The 16,256-nt window shown below is 36.3% G+C and overlaps 5 protein-coding genes across 9 annotated transcripts in view; 4 read left to right on the forward strand and 1 right to left on the reverse strand.

Annotated features, from left to right (window-relative positions):
• Positions 1 to 340, reverse strand: part of LOC104784246 (putative glycine-rich cell wall structural protein 1) — a 1,469-nt gene extending 1,129 nt beyond the window's left edge. Inside the window, exon 1 of the mRNA XM_010509300.1 lies at positions 7 to 340. Coding sequence (XP_010507602.1) covers positions 7 to 340 — 334 coding nt within the window. The remainder of the gene's footprint in view (positions 1 to 6) is intronic.
• Positions 6,492 to 10,751, forward strand: LOC104782212 (serine/threonine-protein kinase ATG1c-like). Of its 4 annotated transcripts, none has more exons than XM_010507076.2 (13): positions 6,492 to 6,728; positions 6,967 to 7,084; positions 7,184 to 7,242; positions 7,513 to 7,577; positions 7,772 to 7,865; positions 7,942 to 8,022; positions 8,119 to 8,227; positions 8,615 to 8,687; positions 8,770 to 9,155; positions 9,238 to 9,593; positions 9,698 to 9,986; positions 10,063 to 10,133; positions 10,269 to 10,751. In XM_010507076.2, the coding sequence occupies exons 1-13, from the start codon at positions 6,492 to 6,494 to the stop codon at positions 10,524 to 10,526; spliced, it is 2,196 nt and encodes a 731-aa protein (XP_010505378.1). In that variant the 3' UTR covers positions 10,527 to 10,751. The 4 variants fall into 4 exon arrangements, with proteins under 4 accessions (XP_010505378.1, XP_010505379.1, XP_019100488.1 ...); XM_010507077.2 differs by having other exon boundaries at positions 9,241 to 9,593; XM_019244943.1 differs by lacking the exons at positions 6,492 to 6,728; positions 6,967 to 7,084 and having other exon boundaries at positions 7,532 to 7,577.
• LOC104782213 (protein RETICULATA, chloroplastic) lies at positions 11,058 to 13,395 on the forward strand. 2 transcript variants are annotated; one of them, XM_010507081.2, is made up of 8 exons: positions 11,058 to 11,191; positions 11,405 to 11,993; positions 12,083 to 12,181; positions 12,264 to 12,484; positions 12,569 to 12,638; positions 12,721 to 12,800; positions 12,895 to 12,959; positions 13,049 to 13,383. In XM_010507081.2, exons 2-8 carry the CDS (start codon positions 11,415 to 11,417, stop codon positions 13,240 to 13,242), a joined length of 1,308 nt encoding a protein of 435 aa, XP_010505383.1. In that variant the 5' UTR covers positions 11,058 to 11,191; positions 11,405 to 11,414; the 3' UTR covers positions 13,243 to 13,383. The 2 variants fall into 2 exon arrangements, with proteins under 2 accessions (XP_010505383.1, XP_010505384.1); XM_010507082.1 differs by having other exon boundaries at positions 11,100 to 11,191; positions 11,303 to 11,993; positions 13,049 to 13,395.
• On the forward strand, positions 13,702 to 14,374 carry LOC104782214 (non-specific lipid-transfer protein 1-like). The gene is made up of 2 exons (XM_010507083.2): positions 13,702 to 14,067; positions 14,155 to 14,374. Exons 1-2 carry the CDS (start codon positions 13,737 to 13,739, stop codon positions 14,169 to 14,171), a joined length of 348 nt encoding a protein of 115 aa, XP_010505385.1. The 5' UTR covers positions 13,702 to 13,736; the 3' UTR covers positions 14,172 to 14,374.
• On the forward strand, positions 14,503 to 16,196 carry LOC104782215 (protein MIZU-KUSSEI 1-like). Its single transcript, XM_010507084.1, has one exon. The coding sequence runs from the start codon at positions 15,216 to 15,218 to the stop codon at positions 15,978 to 15,980; it is 765 nt and encodes a 254-aa protein (XP_010505386.1). The 5' UTR covers positions 14,503 to 15,215; the 3' UTR covers positions 15,981 to 16,196.

Genomic DNA, 16,256 nt, shown 5'->3' on the forward strand with positions numbered 1-16,256 from the left:
CCCCACCCCCGCCGCCGCCGCCAAAACCTCCACCACCTCCGTCACCACCAAAGCCGCCTCCGCCTCCGCCCCAGCCGCCTCCACCTCCATCCCCTCCGCCACCACCACTCCAAAAGGACCAAAACCCTCCATGACCCCCGCCACTTCCATCACCGCCAACGCCACCTCCGTTTACTCCAGCACCCATTTCCACATCTCCGCCGCCATCCTCACCTCCTCCTCCTCCTCCGCCGTCATGACCACCCCCACCTTTGCCTCCGGCTCCAGCCAAGGCCACAAGAAATACGAAAACACCAAAACAAGAAGAAATAGCAATTATAATTACTATCCATGTCTCCATTTTATGCAAAATATATATCGTTACAATTAGTTATCCCTCGATTGTGTATATATATAGTTGGTTGCCGAGGTTTGCCTGCAGACAAAATAACGTGTCAAGTTAGTATAATCGTAGACTTTGATTTATTCATATGTTTCTATATTCAACGTTCAAAGTTTTTCATGCATTACGGGTAAAACTTATCTATTATATTTATATGTTCCTATATTCAAGAGTTTTCATTACGGCCGGGAGAAAAACTTGAAAAGAAGTATACATTCCGTATGATGCTTGCTATCTTTGATGCCAACTCTGATAAGTCTTTATTAATAGCTATATATATCTTTGTCTAAGGATATAGGATAAAGATATGGATTGACTAGGTCAATTGGACTTGAATTCCAATTGGTTTTACGTTCAATCAGTGTGACATATATTTCACTCGGTCTTGACCAGAATGAGAAAGGAAAGTGCTGTCTTCATTGTTTGGAAAATCGGACAGTGGAATCTTTGTCTTTTTTTTTTTTTTTGGTTTTAGGTGAATTATATAGTAGGCATGAGATTATCATCTGTTATCTGCGGATATCCGTATTCGTATCTGAATCCGCTCTGAAAAAAATGGATATCCGAACAAACGGATATGAATACGGATAGTAAGATAGCGGATAAAACGGATACGGATACGAATATGGATTGTGCTAAATTTTAAAACGAATAATGGATATCCGTTTTTTTCTGGATATCAATTATATTCGGATACAGATACGGATAATACTAAATTTTAAAACGAATATTCGTTTTTTCACGGAGGATATCCGGATTACGGATATCCAAAATTTTCGGATACGAATACAAATAACAAATTACGGATAAAACGGATACGGATATGGATACGGGTATCCAAAAAAAACCGGATATCCGCTCAGTTTACATGCCTATTATATAGTATTGACGCAAATTAAATATGGACAGTGAAACTCTCGGTTTTGGGATTTGAATATATAAGACTTGCATGCACTTTAGACATCAATACACACACGACACGCCTAATAAACCACAAAACATTCATAGAAGTTCATATGATTCGATCGATCTACTTGTGATTCTGATATGGCTTATACAAAACAAATACATTTGTTTTGAACCAAACACAGTTTACACATAATGTCAGGAACTTTAATACTTAAAACTAATTAACATCCATAATCATTTGACAAGTCACTAAACCGTATACAAACGAGTATTATTATTCCTACTATAACACCATTGATGAACAGTAGTGATCAAAACACTTGCCAATTTTTTCATACTAAAGAAAACGAATACCAACGAACAAAAGAACTAAGAAATTTACCGCGTTGACGGCACTGAGGTTGCTATCAAGGAGATCGCCATGGATAGGCTTAACAAGAAGCTTCAGGAGAGTCTCATGTTAGAACTTTTCAGAAAGATGAAAGGATGTTGTAGAATGTGAGTTCATGAAGTCATAGACATATATTTCGTGTCCTTTGATTTGGTAGCACTAGAGGATAATAATAAAACAGTCATGAAGATCTTAAATTCTCAATCAACAAAAAAATAGTTATAGAAGTTGGGATTCGATTGTTTATTTATTAGTCTCGATCTTAAACTCTTAAATTTGACCTTTCGTCCGAATATTTCCAATGAGGGTTTTTAAGGTAGACTTTGATTTTAATCTGAAAAGAAAAATAAAACACTTGGAAATCTCGATGATATAATTCACAAGTCTCTAACGTAGACAAGTTCTAGCTAGGTATGAAAAACAAAAAAAAATAATAATAATAATAAGAAGAGAGATCACAAGTAAAACAAGACATCCATAAATCATGCGTTGGACGAGGATTTCAAATCAGCTTGGAAATCATTTGCTGCCACCCAACAAATTAACTGTACCAAAGAGTAGAGAAGAGCTGATACGGTCCATATAGAAGCGACTATACCAACACAAAGAGCGACTAACGGTGAAACAACGTAGAAGAGTAAGATGATGGCAACGATGCCCAACACATGACTGATGCGTCCCATAAAGATTCCTAGCTCGCGCGCGGTGCTGCACTGAAAACAATTCCGACGCTCCTGACAACATGTAGGAACCAATGACGCTATGTAGATTGAAAAGATAGATGTTATCCTCTTGGGGCGTTTCCGTCACTCGTGGGTTGCCTCGTAGAATCAAAAACAATGTAGCACAGGTTATTATGATGAGGACGTGCATCACTAAGTTGTAATGCCATGAATCCAACCTGCAGCTCATCATATAACAAACTATGTTTTCGTTTAGAACCTGAAGGCTTGAATAAGTATATAATAAGAACAATTGAATAACTTAATTTTCACAGTAGTAACTATCGACTCACCAACATCGGCTTCGTGATAGGGGTTCATCTGTATTCACCATGATCACTTTGGCCACGTTTCTCTTTTTTACTCTTCAAATTTTTTTCTCTCGCTTCGCTTCGTTTGTAAGTAACTGGAGAGATATGGTCCAACTAATATTAACTCTCATATGTACATGTTTATATAGAGTACATCGATTCATAATCTACCTAGGAATTGGAATATTCTATATATCTCTTATCTCTATTCCTCTTAGGAAACGTATGGAATTGATTAGTACAAAACGTGGACCACCCTATACTCTTCATGCAAAGCAAAAGATTCACCTAAATAGCTATATTTTTTTTTCACCCCTTAAAATATTTATTTGTAATAAGTACATGTGAATATGTGTATACTGGTAATCAGTTGTTTCTTCTTATTCTTTTTTTTTTTTTTTTAAACTTGTAGGAGTTTAATTATTTGGACACAGATATATTGTATTGGCAATTTGGCATTTTATGTACCAAACCATATACTAATAAAATCAATTATAACTCAAAACGACCATGTACAGGGGCGGATTGGTGGGCACGTGCCTCATTCTATTAATATATATTCGTTTAAACTGATGATTGCATTGACTAACTACAACATCTATAAATTAATACAAGGTAAATTAATAATTTTTGTAAATTAATAATTTTTGTAAATTAATAATTTTTTTCTGTCTCAAGTTGGGTTTAGTGTAATTTTGGACACTATTCAATAATATAATAAAATAATATTTTTTAAGAATTTTTTATAGATATATAGTCCCATCAATAATATAAATTAATAATTATATAAAATTATCTAAATATATGTATATACATTAATTTTTATTAGAGTTCATTTTTAATATTTTATATATAAAAATATTTGAGTGCTATCTTCAAAAAAATGATAATTGTTATTTTCCTTATAATTAATTTTATAAAAATATTAGTTATAACAATTAAATTTTATTTTTAATTTCTTTTACCAAATTAGAAAAGTATTAATATTAATTTTTTGATAATTAAAATCTTTATAAATTAATAGATTTTTATGATCCAAATATTATTAATTTATAGAGGTTTTCTATAGCTCCTCTGGTTGTATATTGGCCACCTAGGCGTGTCAAGTTCGCTTTATTCTCTTTTCGGTACATTTTTTGTTTGGTTTGCCACGTCCCTTAGCTTGTCCTTTTTTTAGTGTCTTTTGCTAAGATTAGTAATTTAGTAAACAGTTATTATCTACTTTGTTATTCATTTGAATTTTAGAATTTATTATTTTGTGATATATGTTGACATGTGAATTTAAACGATAAATTTTACTTATATTTATTATGATTTGGTCCAATTATTACGAAAATAATATATAATCTAAATATTGTTTACAACTCATCTTCTCTCCTTTTGCCACTCTTTTTTTCTGTCTCAAATGTTTTTTTATCTCAATTATATATTTTTTGTTCTCTCTTCTTTTGTGCTCAAGAAAGTAAAAAAACAAATAAACTAAGAGTTAATTATGAGATAAGGGCTTCTTTGAGTGGCATTTATAGATTTTGCCATCTCTTAAAATTATTTCAATTTTGCCATTTTCTTATATTTAGAAACACAATTTTACACATTATATTTGGGTAAATTGGGTTAGAAAAGAGGTATAGTTTTTGTTATTAAGTATGTATTTTATGAAAAAAAAATATTCTTAAATTTTTAGTTTTTAAGGAGAAAAATAGTTATAAAAAATGGCAAATATGAAAAATTTTAGGAAAAAGGCAAATTAAAAAAATAATTTAAAGAAATTTGGTTCATTAAAACTAGCATTAAGGAAACGAGATTTGACTTTTACGCTTAGAGGAAATTCTTAAGAATACTAGAAATCCAAAATTAAAAACGAAAAAGAGAACATGTTAGTTATGTCTGCATCAATCAACCACAAAATAAGGAACTGTGGCCACAGAGAGACTTGGTAATAAGGACGGGTAATGGTACATTTACCAAGGTATCTAGCACCTTAGTCACTTCTCGAAGAACGGTTGAGTGCGTACGATGAGGACGTCTGATGGGTTTATCCCTTCGATCACATTTGCAATGATAGATAGCTTTCCTGCGATACCATCGGGGATTACACTTTCACCAGTGGCAAGCTGTTGTAGGATCTGAAAAAAAAGAATGTACGAACATAGAACATTGAACGGTTCTTCTATTTACGTAAAAGTGTTTTTTAGAAGAAATAATACTAATAAAATTTCCATCAAAACATCAAAATATATTTATTTTGCAAAAGAATTTTATAAAATAGTTAATAGAATTCAATCCACTATAATTCATTAAAGTAATAGGAAATTTTACAAAATAGAGCAAATGTTTACTGAGAAATTAGTTTTCTCCACACCAATATTTATTTTTTACTGTTTCTATATATATTTTTTAAAAAATTATACCATTAAGAAAGCCAAACTGGTAGAATTATATATAAAATAATAATTAAAAAAGTAAAAAAAATAAAGGTTAGTGAGATCCTAATTTCCAGGCTTTGCAATTCCATTTTCCAAGAATGTTTTTGGTAAACCGAGGCAAATTCATTGAACCAGTTACAGAACCGACCAAGAACCGAAGTAATTTTCAATTTTAATTCAACCTGGTTAGCGATGGTCACTAAAACGGACCTTTAACCTAATAAATATGGGCCTTATTTGAAATCCGTAACATTCAAAAGGTTGCTCGTCTATTAAACCTTGCAAAACTCATATAATAATGACGTGGGGAAACTCGTGGATGCAACAACAAATCATAAGACGCCACGTGGAAAATCTTGATCGCTCTATTTAAGCCAAAGCTGCTGCTCTGCTTTGTTACTTTGGTTTAAAACCAAACAAACAAACAGTTACACACAATGTCAGGAACCTTGATACTTATTAAAACTAATTAACATCCATAATCATTTGACAAGTCACTAAACCATAAAACAAACGAGTATTATTATATCCTAGCATGGCCGAGACATATACTAATAACACCATAGATGAACAGTAGTGATCAAGACATTTGACATTTTTTGAGCAAAGGAATGAGTCCATTTTAAAACGGTCGGTACATATAAAACATACAAATACAAAAGTATCAATAAACTTTTATTAGCGTCCCTATATTGCTTATTAACTAATAATATACTCAACCATCCCTATTTCGGACTAGAAATACATTTCACAAACACCTAACCAATTTTTCACACTTGAAGAAAGAAAACGAATAACAGAACGAACAAAAGAACTAGGAAGTTTACCGTGGAGCTTGCCGCACCCGCACCGTAACATGTTTTACTATTTCATGCCTCAATCTTTGAATCAACATAAAAAGCAACCAACTTAAGGTAATCTCAATTCTCAAACCACAAATTATCTCATAACAAATCCCATTTTTCCCACTAAAGCCGTGACGTAATAATCTTAACAATTACATTAATTAGTATTAATCATTAAATTAATTTCCTGATCTTTATCATATAAACCAAAATAAACGTTGTTAGCACCAAGATTCTTAGAATAATAAAAAAAAAATCTCAAAACATTATACAATTTTCACTAACCTCTCTGTCTCTCTTTGACTCTATCTATCTCTCTTCATTATCCGAATACACACACCCAATCGAATCCAATATTTCAATCGTTTTAAAAAAAAAAATTCCAAAAAGATTCCTCTCTCTCTCTCTCTCTCTCTCTCTCTCTCTCTCTCAGCTCAACTTTTCTAAAAGCTCCAACCTTTTCGATCCTCTATATTCTCGGCGCCGGTTTATCGGAGAAATTAAAATGGCTCAGTTCACGGGTCGGGTCGTTGGAGACTACTTGATGCGTCGGCAAATCGGGTCGGGTTCTTTCTCGGTCGTTTGGGAAGCGAGGCACCGCGTTGACGGCACTGAGGTTGCTATCAAGGAGATCGCCATGGATAGGCTTAACAAGAAGCTTCAGGAGAGTCTCATGTCTGAGATTTATATCTTAAGGAGGATCAATCATCCTAACATCATCCGTATGATCGACATGATCAAGGTTTTTTTCTTTTAACTTAAAAAAGTTTCGATTTTTATTTATTTTTTGCTCGGCTCTCTGTTTCTAGCTTGAAATTGAGAATGAGGTTAGCTTTGTTAAGATGTTTTGTCACTCAATTTTGAGATATTTGCCGTTGAATTTTGGATTATATGCATGAAATTAAGCTTGAATTGTGGAACAAATTTGAGTCTAGATTTGAAAGGTTGATGATTGTTTTGTTTTGTGCAATGTGATGCAGTCTCCTGGGAAAGTGCATTTAGTGTTGGAATACTGCAAAGGAGGTGACTTGTCTGTGTATGTCCAGAGACGTGGAAGTGTTCCTGAAGCTACTGCTAAGCATTTCATGCAGCAGTTAGGTAAATTCTAGTGACACTTAACTTACTCTGTTTTGTTGTTTTGTTTGGGTTGAAAGAACCATTTTTTTTTAATCTCATACGATTTTTTTGATGTAACAGCCGCCGGTTTACAAGTTCTTCGTGACAATAATATTATTCACCGTGATTTAAAGCCTCAGGTGTGTCTGCTTCTCGTTCCTTTCAATGATCTTCTGTGCATTAGGTGTTTTTTTTGTTGTTAAGCAGATTACTGTGTTAGTTGAGCTCTTTGTTAAATGATAGAAACCTTTCAAAAAGATGAAAGGATGTTGTAGAATGGTGATCTGTTAGTTTCCAATCAAACATGTTTTCTTCTATTTTCATTGGATATGCTTTCCAAGGGATAGAGTCTTGGAGATTCCATCTTTGTTCAAATTTAATATCTAAGGTTCTTCCGTTTTTTGAAACAGAATCTTCTTCTATCCACAGATGAAACTGATGCAGATCTGAAGATTGCTGATTTTGGATTTGCAAGGTATTGTCATCAGCACCCCTTGTTACTAGATCAAAGAGTGTAATATGAATGAATTAGACAAGGTTTCAAATGGGCTCCAGCTACTTTTGATTGTATATTGTCGAGTTTCTAGGTAATTTCATGCTTTTCTTGGGGGATTATGCTTATTGTACCCCCTCCCTCATTTTGAACATCACACTTTTTTCTTAATGCAGATCGCTGCAACCTAGGGGGCTCGCAGAGACTTTATGTGGTTCACCATTGTATATGGCCCCAGAGATTATGCAACTTCAGAAGTATGATGCAAAGGTCAGACCTTTCTCATACTATGGTACCTAGACTTTTCTCTTAACTTGACCTCCTTACAATCTAGCTTAATACACAGGCAGACCTCTGGAGTGTTGGTGCTATATTATTTCAACTTGTGACAGGCAGAACTCCGTTTACAGGAAACAGCCAAATTCAGGTTTTGTATTCTCTTTCTCTCACTGATTTCTATAGTGTATGCAAGTGTTTGTCTTCTGGTGCATAAACTAACACATTCTCCATCTTGTCTTCACAGTTGCTTCAAAACATAATAAGATCAACCGAATTACATTTTCCAGCGGACTGTAGAGATTTAAGTTTGGACTGTATAGATCTGTGCCAGAAGTTACTGCGCCGTAATCCAGGTCAGCATCAGTTTAAATTCAATTCTGCTGGAAGTTAGTTGAGGCTACAATTCTTTTGCATGAGACCCATATGTCTATTGGCATATGTGTGTTGGCCTAAAAAACGTAAAAGTATATAGAACTGTGGCCACGTTGAACTGGCAATTCAAACATGTTCATAGTTATTTGTTTGATTAGCATAATTGAATATAGATATTGTTACTGTTGCCATTTCAGTCTAGACTGGTCTAGTTTTCCGAGTAACTCATGGTTCCAGAACTTAGAGATGTGATTTAAATAGTGGTTTACACTGAACTCTATTCATCTCCTACACCACTTTATTATGGTCCTAGTCTGTGTGTATCCAATGCGATCGCAAGCCATTCTTGAATATCTTGTCTTTCGCAGTGGAACGTTTGACATTTGAAGAGTTCTTTAATCACCCTTTTCTTTCGGACAGGCAGGCATATGATTTCTCAAGGTAGATTTGACATTTGTCGTGACTAATGCTTTTACTCTCCTTTATGCAACCATTTGTACTGATGAAATTATCTGTGCTGCAGGAGTAGATTGGGATTAAGAACAATGGACGGTTTTCTTTCTTCTGGAAGCAGTCCCTCAAGAAACATGGAAGAAAGTTCTCAAGAAGACTGTTTGCCATTCTTTCTAGATGATGATTCAAGTGGACCTGACGGGAGCCCTTCCAATTTGAAAAAGACGTCCTCAATGATGTCGTCCTCTGGATTTAACGTTGATACCAGAGCTGAAGGAAGGGAGGCGGAATCTAGTCCTTTAAGATATCCAGAACATACTTCTGAACATAGTAGAATCAACCAAAGAGAGGAAAACGATAGATTTAGATTTGAAACTCAAATAAATTCGGATAGGAGAAACCGTAGGGAGCCTACAGGATTGACTGATTCCAGATCACTTATTGCTCCAGGAAGAGGTAACTGAATCTCTACTATATTCTACACTGTTGAGAATGAAAAAGTTTCTTGTTTGGGTTCTCACTTATATCAGTTCTGCAGTAGATGATTCTCAAGACTCCATGGATCAAGATTTTGTTCTCGTATCTGGACCACCAGTGGATATGCCATCATCTTCATCAGGTTCGTCGAAGCCGTATAATTTCCCATTCAAGTCTCCTCCTGTAGAATTATTCAACAGAAGCATAAGTTCAACGGCTCCCATGCCAATAACTGGTGCTACTGGCAACAGCATTGGTCGGTTTGATAGCCTGGACAGTCAGAACTCTGCCCCAAGCACTTCTCATGGGTCTCTGGATCTTGGAGATGCTTTTGAACAGCCATCAACTCACAGTCTGACAAGAATCAGGTCTCTGAGAAAATGTGCAGCAACAATTACAGAATTAGTTCATGAAAGGGTAACCAAACTTACACTGTTTATAGATAGTCTTGTATTACCATCGTGCCATCACTGGCCATCATGAGTTTCTGAGTAAATTTATTTTCATGATTCTTTGCATAGATTGAATCTGACAGACATTTAGAAGCGTTCTCGATCCAATTGGCGATTCTGGCAATTTGGAAACAGGCACTGCACATATGTCATACTCAGGCAATTTCAGCTCTGGAAGGAAGCCCAAACCAAGACATTATCAGACTAAGAAGTAGCAGCCTGAAATACGATACCCACAATTCTGATAAAATTACTGGTCTCAGCCATGATGGATCGGAGGAGATGTCCTCTCAGATTCAGAGGCAGTTTATCCAGGAGATTGAGCTTGCTGAAGAAGTTGCCAAGAGTATTGAACCTGGTATGTTTCTTCTTTGAGGTAAACAAAACTTATCTGTTTCTGAGGTATTCAAGATCTTAAAAGGAGTTGGTTGTAGGAAATATAAAAATGCCGGATGCAATGGAGACTATATTTGAAGCAGCCCTTGATCTTGGAAAGCTTGGAGGAGTAAGTTTCCTTTGCCTTTTCCCTGAGAATTTGATGAACAATCCAAAACTAGAAACAAAACAGTCAATTTGTCTGTTATGCATTCTCATATACAAAGTATATTTCTCAACTCCATTAGCGTGACTGTCTTTGTAGGTTAAGGAGTATATGGGAGATATAGAGAACGCTGGAAACCAATATTCAAAAGCGGTGCGATTGCTGGTATTTCTTCTAGTAGAAGCACCAATGCTGATTCTGAACCCCCCATTGTCTCTAACAAACTCAGTCAGGTATCGTCTCAGGACATATATCGATTTCCTCAGCAGAAGGTTAAAACATCTACAATCACACAGAAAAAGTTCAGGTGGTCAGATGCAAGGATCATCATTAGCCATGATGAACAGACAATCATAAACCCATTCACTCCGTTTGGGTTCTCTTGTTCTTCTTGTGTTCTTTTTTTTTGAATTATTCTAAAAGAGGAAAATGTATTTGTTTTTTGTACAGCAAAATCATATAATTCTTATTCTTTTGGGGTTAAATCTGGAGGGACGTTGGGGGATATAATGTGTGTGATTATTGATCGGTGTTGTAACATTTTATTTGTTCTATCTTGATCCCAATCCTTTTGTTTTTCCATTAGTCTGATACCAAACTTTGTTATGGTGAGAGTCTTGGATACATTATTTATGTATCTGAAATATGAAAAGGAGACTTTGTTTAAGTCAAATGCTATGATGCAAAATCTAAACTTTACATATTCTAAATTTTTGTTGGCACTTTAATTCCTGACCTCTTATATTGTCCTTTTGATTCTTATGTACTTTTGTTCGTATCTCATCATCAGAATAACAAAACCAATGTAAAAAGACAATTAAAGAATAAGGACAAAACCCTAAAGGGGTTCCACACATGTGCAGATGTTACGGCACGTACAAGAAGGAACTGAATAGAGAAATAATAAATACAGAGTCAAGCCGAAGAAAAATTAGCGCCAGTGGCCCTAATCCAACTCTTGCAGTCACACTACTCACTACTGTTTCTTCTTCTTGGCAGGGACCTTCTCTCTCCTTTCAAAGGTTAGGGTTTCATCATCATCGGCTAAAGTTTCAATCTTTGAGATCAATTGGGTTTTCGCAAGTTTATTCCTTTTGATACAGTTTTGGGGGTTTTTTTTGCTGCTTTTGCAGCAGCTTGTGTGGAAGAAGCCTTTTATTAGCTTGTTGTTCTTCAAATTTGGATTTTGATTGAAGAGTGTTTTTTTATTTGTCGACTTATCTCTCTGTTTACAGAAGAGGGAAAATGGCAGGATGTGGAATGAATTGTCAATTCTCGAGTGTTGTGAAAGTGAGAAACAAGATCTCTTCGTTAGGGATTTGTAATCGAGACTTTGTATTTAGAGATTCGGTAAAGGCAATGAAAGTGCCTGTTTTGCGGATTAGAAGTGTTTCAAGTAGGCAAAGGTCGAGTCTTTTGATGGTTAATATGTCTCAGTCTCCTGTTGAGCCGCTATCTAGTGTTGCGGCTACTAAAGAAACAAAAGTAGAAAGTGATAATAGCAACTTAGGGAAAGAAAATGTTAGAAACTTGGGAACTGATCAGCCTGAGAATTTGAATGGTGATGGTAATGTTGGTGATGGCTTTAATGGTAATGATGGTAATGGGGGAGTTAACAATGGTGGAGGAGGTGGAAATGGAGGAGGAGGAGAAGGTGATGATGGCGAAGAGTACGAAGAAAAAGAGTTTGGACCTCTTTTGAAATTTGAAGAGGTCATGAAGGAGACTGAAGCTCGAGGAGCTACTCTTCCATCTGATATGTTGGAGGCTGCTAAGACCTATGGGATCCGGAAAGTGCTGCTCCTTAGGTACTTGGATTTGCAGGTACATGTTTCATTATTTTTATTTCTATTTTTCTTCTGGAAGTTATAGTTATAGGGAAGAGTTCTGAGTTTGGATTTGTTTGCTTTTAGAGTTCAGCTGGGCTGCTTGGGTTTGCTATAAGATCATGGTCTATGCTTCGTAATAGAATGTTGGCTGATCCATCTTTCCTCTTTAAAATAGGGGCTGAGGTAAGGCACTCTTGCTCACATTGGATATGCAATACCATGCTTGCATTGAATAGATAATAAGCATTTGATATGTCTATTTCAGATAGTCATTGATTCTTGTTGTGCCACTGTTGCTGAAGTTCAAAAGAGAGGGAAGGATTTCTGGGCAGAGTTCGAGTTGTATGTTGCTGATCTATTGGTCGGAACTGTGGTTAATGTTGCTCTGGTCGGTATGTTGGCGCCTTATGTCCGTTTAGGACAACCATCTGCATCAGCTGGCTTCTTAGGACGCATGGCTTTTGCTTATAATGCGCTTCCTAGCAGGTACATCCCTCAATCTTCATATACTACTTACATCTTTCATCTTGTATCTCGGTTAGTAAACTTTGAGATGTTGAACTTATGCAGCGTTTTTGAAGCTGAAAGACCAGGATGTAGATTTTCCGCTCAACAGAGGCTTGCTACATACTTCTACAAGGTAATTAAACTTCACAATCTCTGTCTCAATTTCTCCATAATTTTTTGCTGTTGCTGATCAATATTTGTTCACATTTCTTCAGGGTATAATGTATGGTGCAGTTGGGTTTGGATGTGGTATTATAGGACAAGGCATCGCAAATTTGATAATGACTGCAAAACGGTAACACACCTCTTCCCGCTGGGCTCGAATCAAAAGGGTAACTTAAATTTTTTTGGATTTGGCTTACATTTTTGTTCTCATTCTCTTCTCTCAGAAACATGAATAAATCAGAAGAGAACATCCCTGTACCACCACTAATCAAGAGTGCAGCTCTCTGGGGTATATATAATATTATGGCTTTTTCTACCTTAATTCACTTTCACATTGCTCAATCATTAATCTCAACAACAATGGTGAATGAATCGCAGGTGTATTCTTGAGTGTTTCTTCGAATACTCGTTATCAAATCATCAATGGTCTAGAGAGAGTGGTTGAAGGATCTCCTTTTGCCAAGAAAGTACCTCCGGCAGCTATGGCCTTCACCGTTGGTGTACGGTTGGCCAATAACATCTACGGTGGAATGCAGTTTGTGGATTGGGCAAGATTGAGCGGTTGTCAGTGAGAACACAACCAAAAACTCTTCTTTGTGATTGTCTTATTTGATGAAATCATATATTGTTGTAGCCTACTTGGTTTATTTTCGATCTGTTCAACTACATTTTCCGTTGTTAGATCCAATAATACAAAATCTTAGCTCGAAATCCTTATAGTCTAATTAGTAATTAGTGGGAATGTTAACGAAGTAGGTAATGGGGAGTGAAATGTTCATTTAGAGAGTGCAAAGAGTTGTTGAAACCTTGTTTTATGAAAGAAAAGTAAAAGAGAAACAAAAAACAAACACGTAAGAAATCAAACGACTACACACTTAACAGATGGTGAAATCTAAATCAAAGTAAGCATAAACCAAATGATTACAGAATGGGAAAAGATCCAATTTAACGGTACACGTCACGAAAACACAACCACCCCACTAAATACATCTTACTATATAAGAATCATCAAAGCACTAACTTGATACACTCAACAAAACAAGAAGAGTTAAGAACAAGAAGAAGCATGAAGTGTTGTAGGTTTGTTGCAGTGGCTTTGATGATTCTTCTGATCACATTGACTTACACTGAGGCGGCTGGTGAGTGTGGTCGGATGCCAATTGGTCAAGCCGCGGCTAGCTTAACCCCGTGTTTGCCTGCTACACAGAACCCGAGGAGTAAGGTTCCACCGGTTTGCTGTGCCAAAGTTGGTGCTCTTATTAGAACAAATCCCAGTTGCCTTTGTGCTGTCATGCTCTCTCCTTTAGCCAAGAGAGCTGGAATCAATCCTGGAATCGCAATAGGTGTTCCAAGACGCTGTAACATCCGCAACCGTCAGGCTGGCAAGCGATGTGGACGTATGGATTCGAAACTTCTAAATCTCATAGTATATATAGTACATCATGAACTTCACACACTTATTCATGCCTTATGATTCTTTGCAGGTTACATTGTTCCATAAATCACCGCAAGAGTATGAGGAGTTAACCGCGGTATGGATCAAAATGAAGAAGAGTTCTAAAGATTTAAATAAACGTTTTCACTTCCATTTGTAGAGGAGAAATGTGAACTATATATAGATATCCTTTAATAATCTATCATGTTGAACTATATATGAGTATGCATATTTTATTATATACTATGAGATGGATCTATGTTTTAATATGGTGACATTGTGCATGTTTTGCTTCTGATTTAGCTGGTCCACTCCTCTCATAAACTTTCTAATACTGTTTTGACACATTTTATGCAAAGCTAATAAATACTACATATATGTTGCTACTTAGTTATACCATAGATCAAATGATAATGACTTAACTTAGTGCTATAAGTTTTTTTTTATAATGAGAGTAAAGTAATAGATCTAGTTCCAAAAATCATATTGGAAAGAGACTATTGGAAATGTAAACATATTATTATATTCTTCTTTTCAAGCCAAAAAAAAGAAAACTTTAAAACGACAGTGTAATGAAAAAAGAGGGTATCTATCTATTCTTTTTTTTTTTTGTGTCAAAGTGAAACACAAATATAGTATTTGACCAATTTCTTGAAATCAGCACAAGATAACTCTTTTTTCTAAAGCTTTTCTCTTCTTCTTTCACTTTGTAAAACGTTAAGCAGTAGTAATTGTGATACATCATACATAGACCGTACGGTAAAGTCACAGCAACAAAACAAAAACTGACCAAATGAGTTTCCGATTCACCGGTGAAAACATTTCCATCATAAAATCTTTTTCAAAAAAGAAACAAAGAATCCAAGATTCACTTTCCACGTGTCAAACCAACAAAATTCCACGTGTAAAACACAGTCAAAACCCAGTCAAAGCCCACAACGGATCTTCTCTTGTTCTCTCACTCTCTCTCTTCTCTGTTTCGCGCTTCCTTTATATAAAAAGCAAACACAAGAAACAGAGTTTTTCAGATTTCTCTCTGCAACTCTCAGAAAAAAAAGAAAAGAAAACAAAAAAACTCATTTCGTCTTTCCAAAGAGAAATAAAGAAGAGATGACCAAAATCGACTCACTCCGTCGATTTCTTCTTCCATGTATCACACCTCAGACGAATCCAACCACCGTATCCTTCCCCGGAGGAGCTACAACTTCCACCGGAGCTTCCAAGAAACGTCTCAGCACTTCCCTTAGAGACGACATAGACGTTCAAGATTCAGCTTCTTCATCCGCCTCTTCCTCTGAGGCTGTTGTTACTTCCGCCGCCTCCGACGACTACTACAACCTCTCCGCCGTCACGGTGCCTCAGAGACCTTCCAAGACGATGGTCATTGGGACGATATTTGGTAGAAGAAAAGGACACGTGTGGTTCTGCGTTCAGCACGACCGTCTCTCTGTTAAACCAATCCTTCTCCTCGAGCTTTCCATAGCTACGAGCCAGTTGGTTCAGGAGATGGGTTCGGGTCTCGTTCGTGTTGCTTTGGAGTGTCCGACCCGACCCGAATTGAAGTCGTGTTTGCTGAGATCCGTACCCGTTTGGACGATGTTTTGTAACGGGAGGAAGCTAGGGTATGCTGTGAGGAGAAGCGCTAATGAAGAGACGAGGATGATGTTGAAGAGGTTGGAGTCGATGACGGTTGGTGCGGGTGTGTTGCCATCTGGATCCGGGTCGGGTGATTCGGATGCTGATGAGGTTATGTATATGAGGGCCAACTATGAGCATGTTGTTGGTAGCTCTGACTCCGAGTCGTTTCATCTCATTAACCCGGATGCTAACTCGGCTCAAGAACTCAGTATCTTCTTGCTCAGGACGTCTAGTTGAATTGGCCATTTTGGGGGTAACTTATGAATCCTTTTCATAAAGTTTTGTTTTTTGTTCGGGTTCAGAGATTTGTGAAGACAGATGAGTTAGGTCTCTTTAGTGTTTTAGGATTTTGAGAGTTCTTGATGAGATAGTTCTTTGTGGGTCTTTTTGGATTTGAGTTCTTTGATCTTTGTAAAACATTCTTTGTTAGAAAGACTGATGATTGTTTCGAGATTTTCCTGAGGAGTTGTAATCTTTTTTTTGAGGTAACAAAATGTTCTCATTCCAGGACTG

Source organism: Camelina sativa, chromosome 4 (assembly GCF_000633955.1).
Source record: "Camelina sativa cultivar DH55 chromosome 4, Cs, whole genome shotgun sequence".
Classification (NCBI taxonomy): domain Eukaryota; kingdom Viridiplantae; phylum Streptophyta; class Magnoliopsida; order Brassicales; family Brassicaceae; genus Camelina; species Camelina sativa.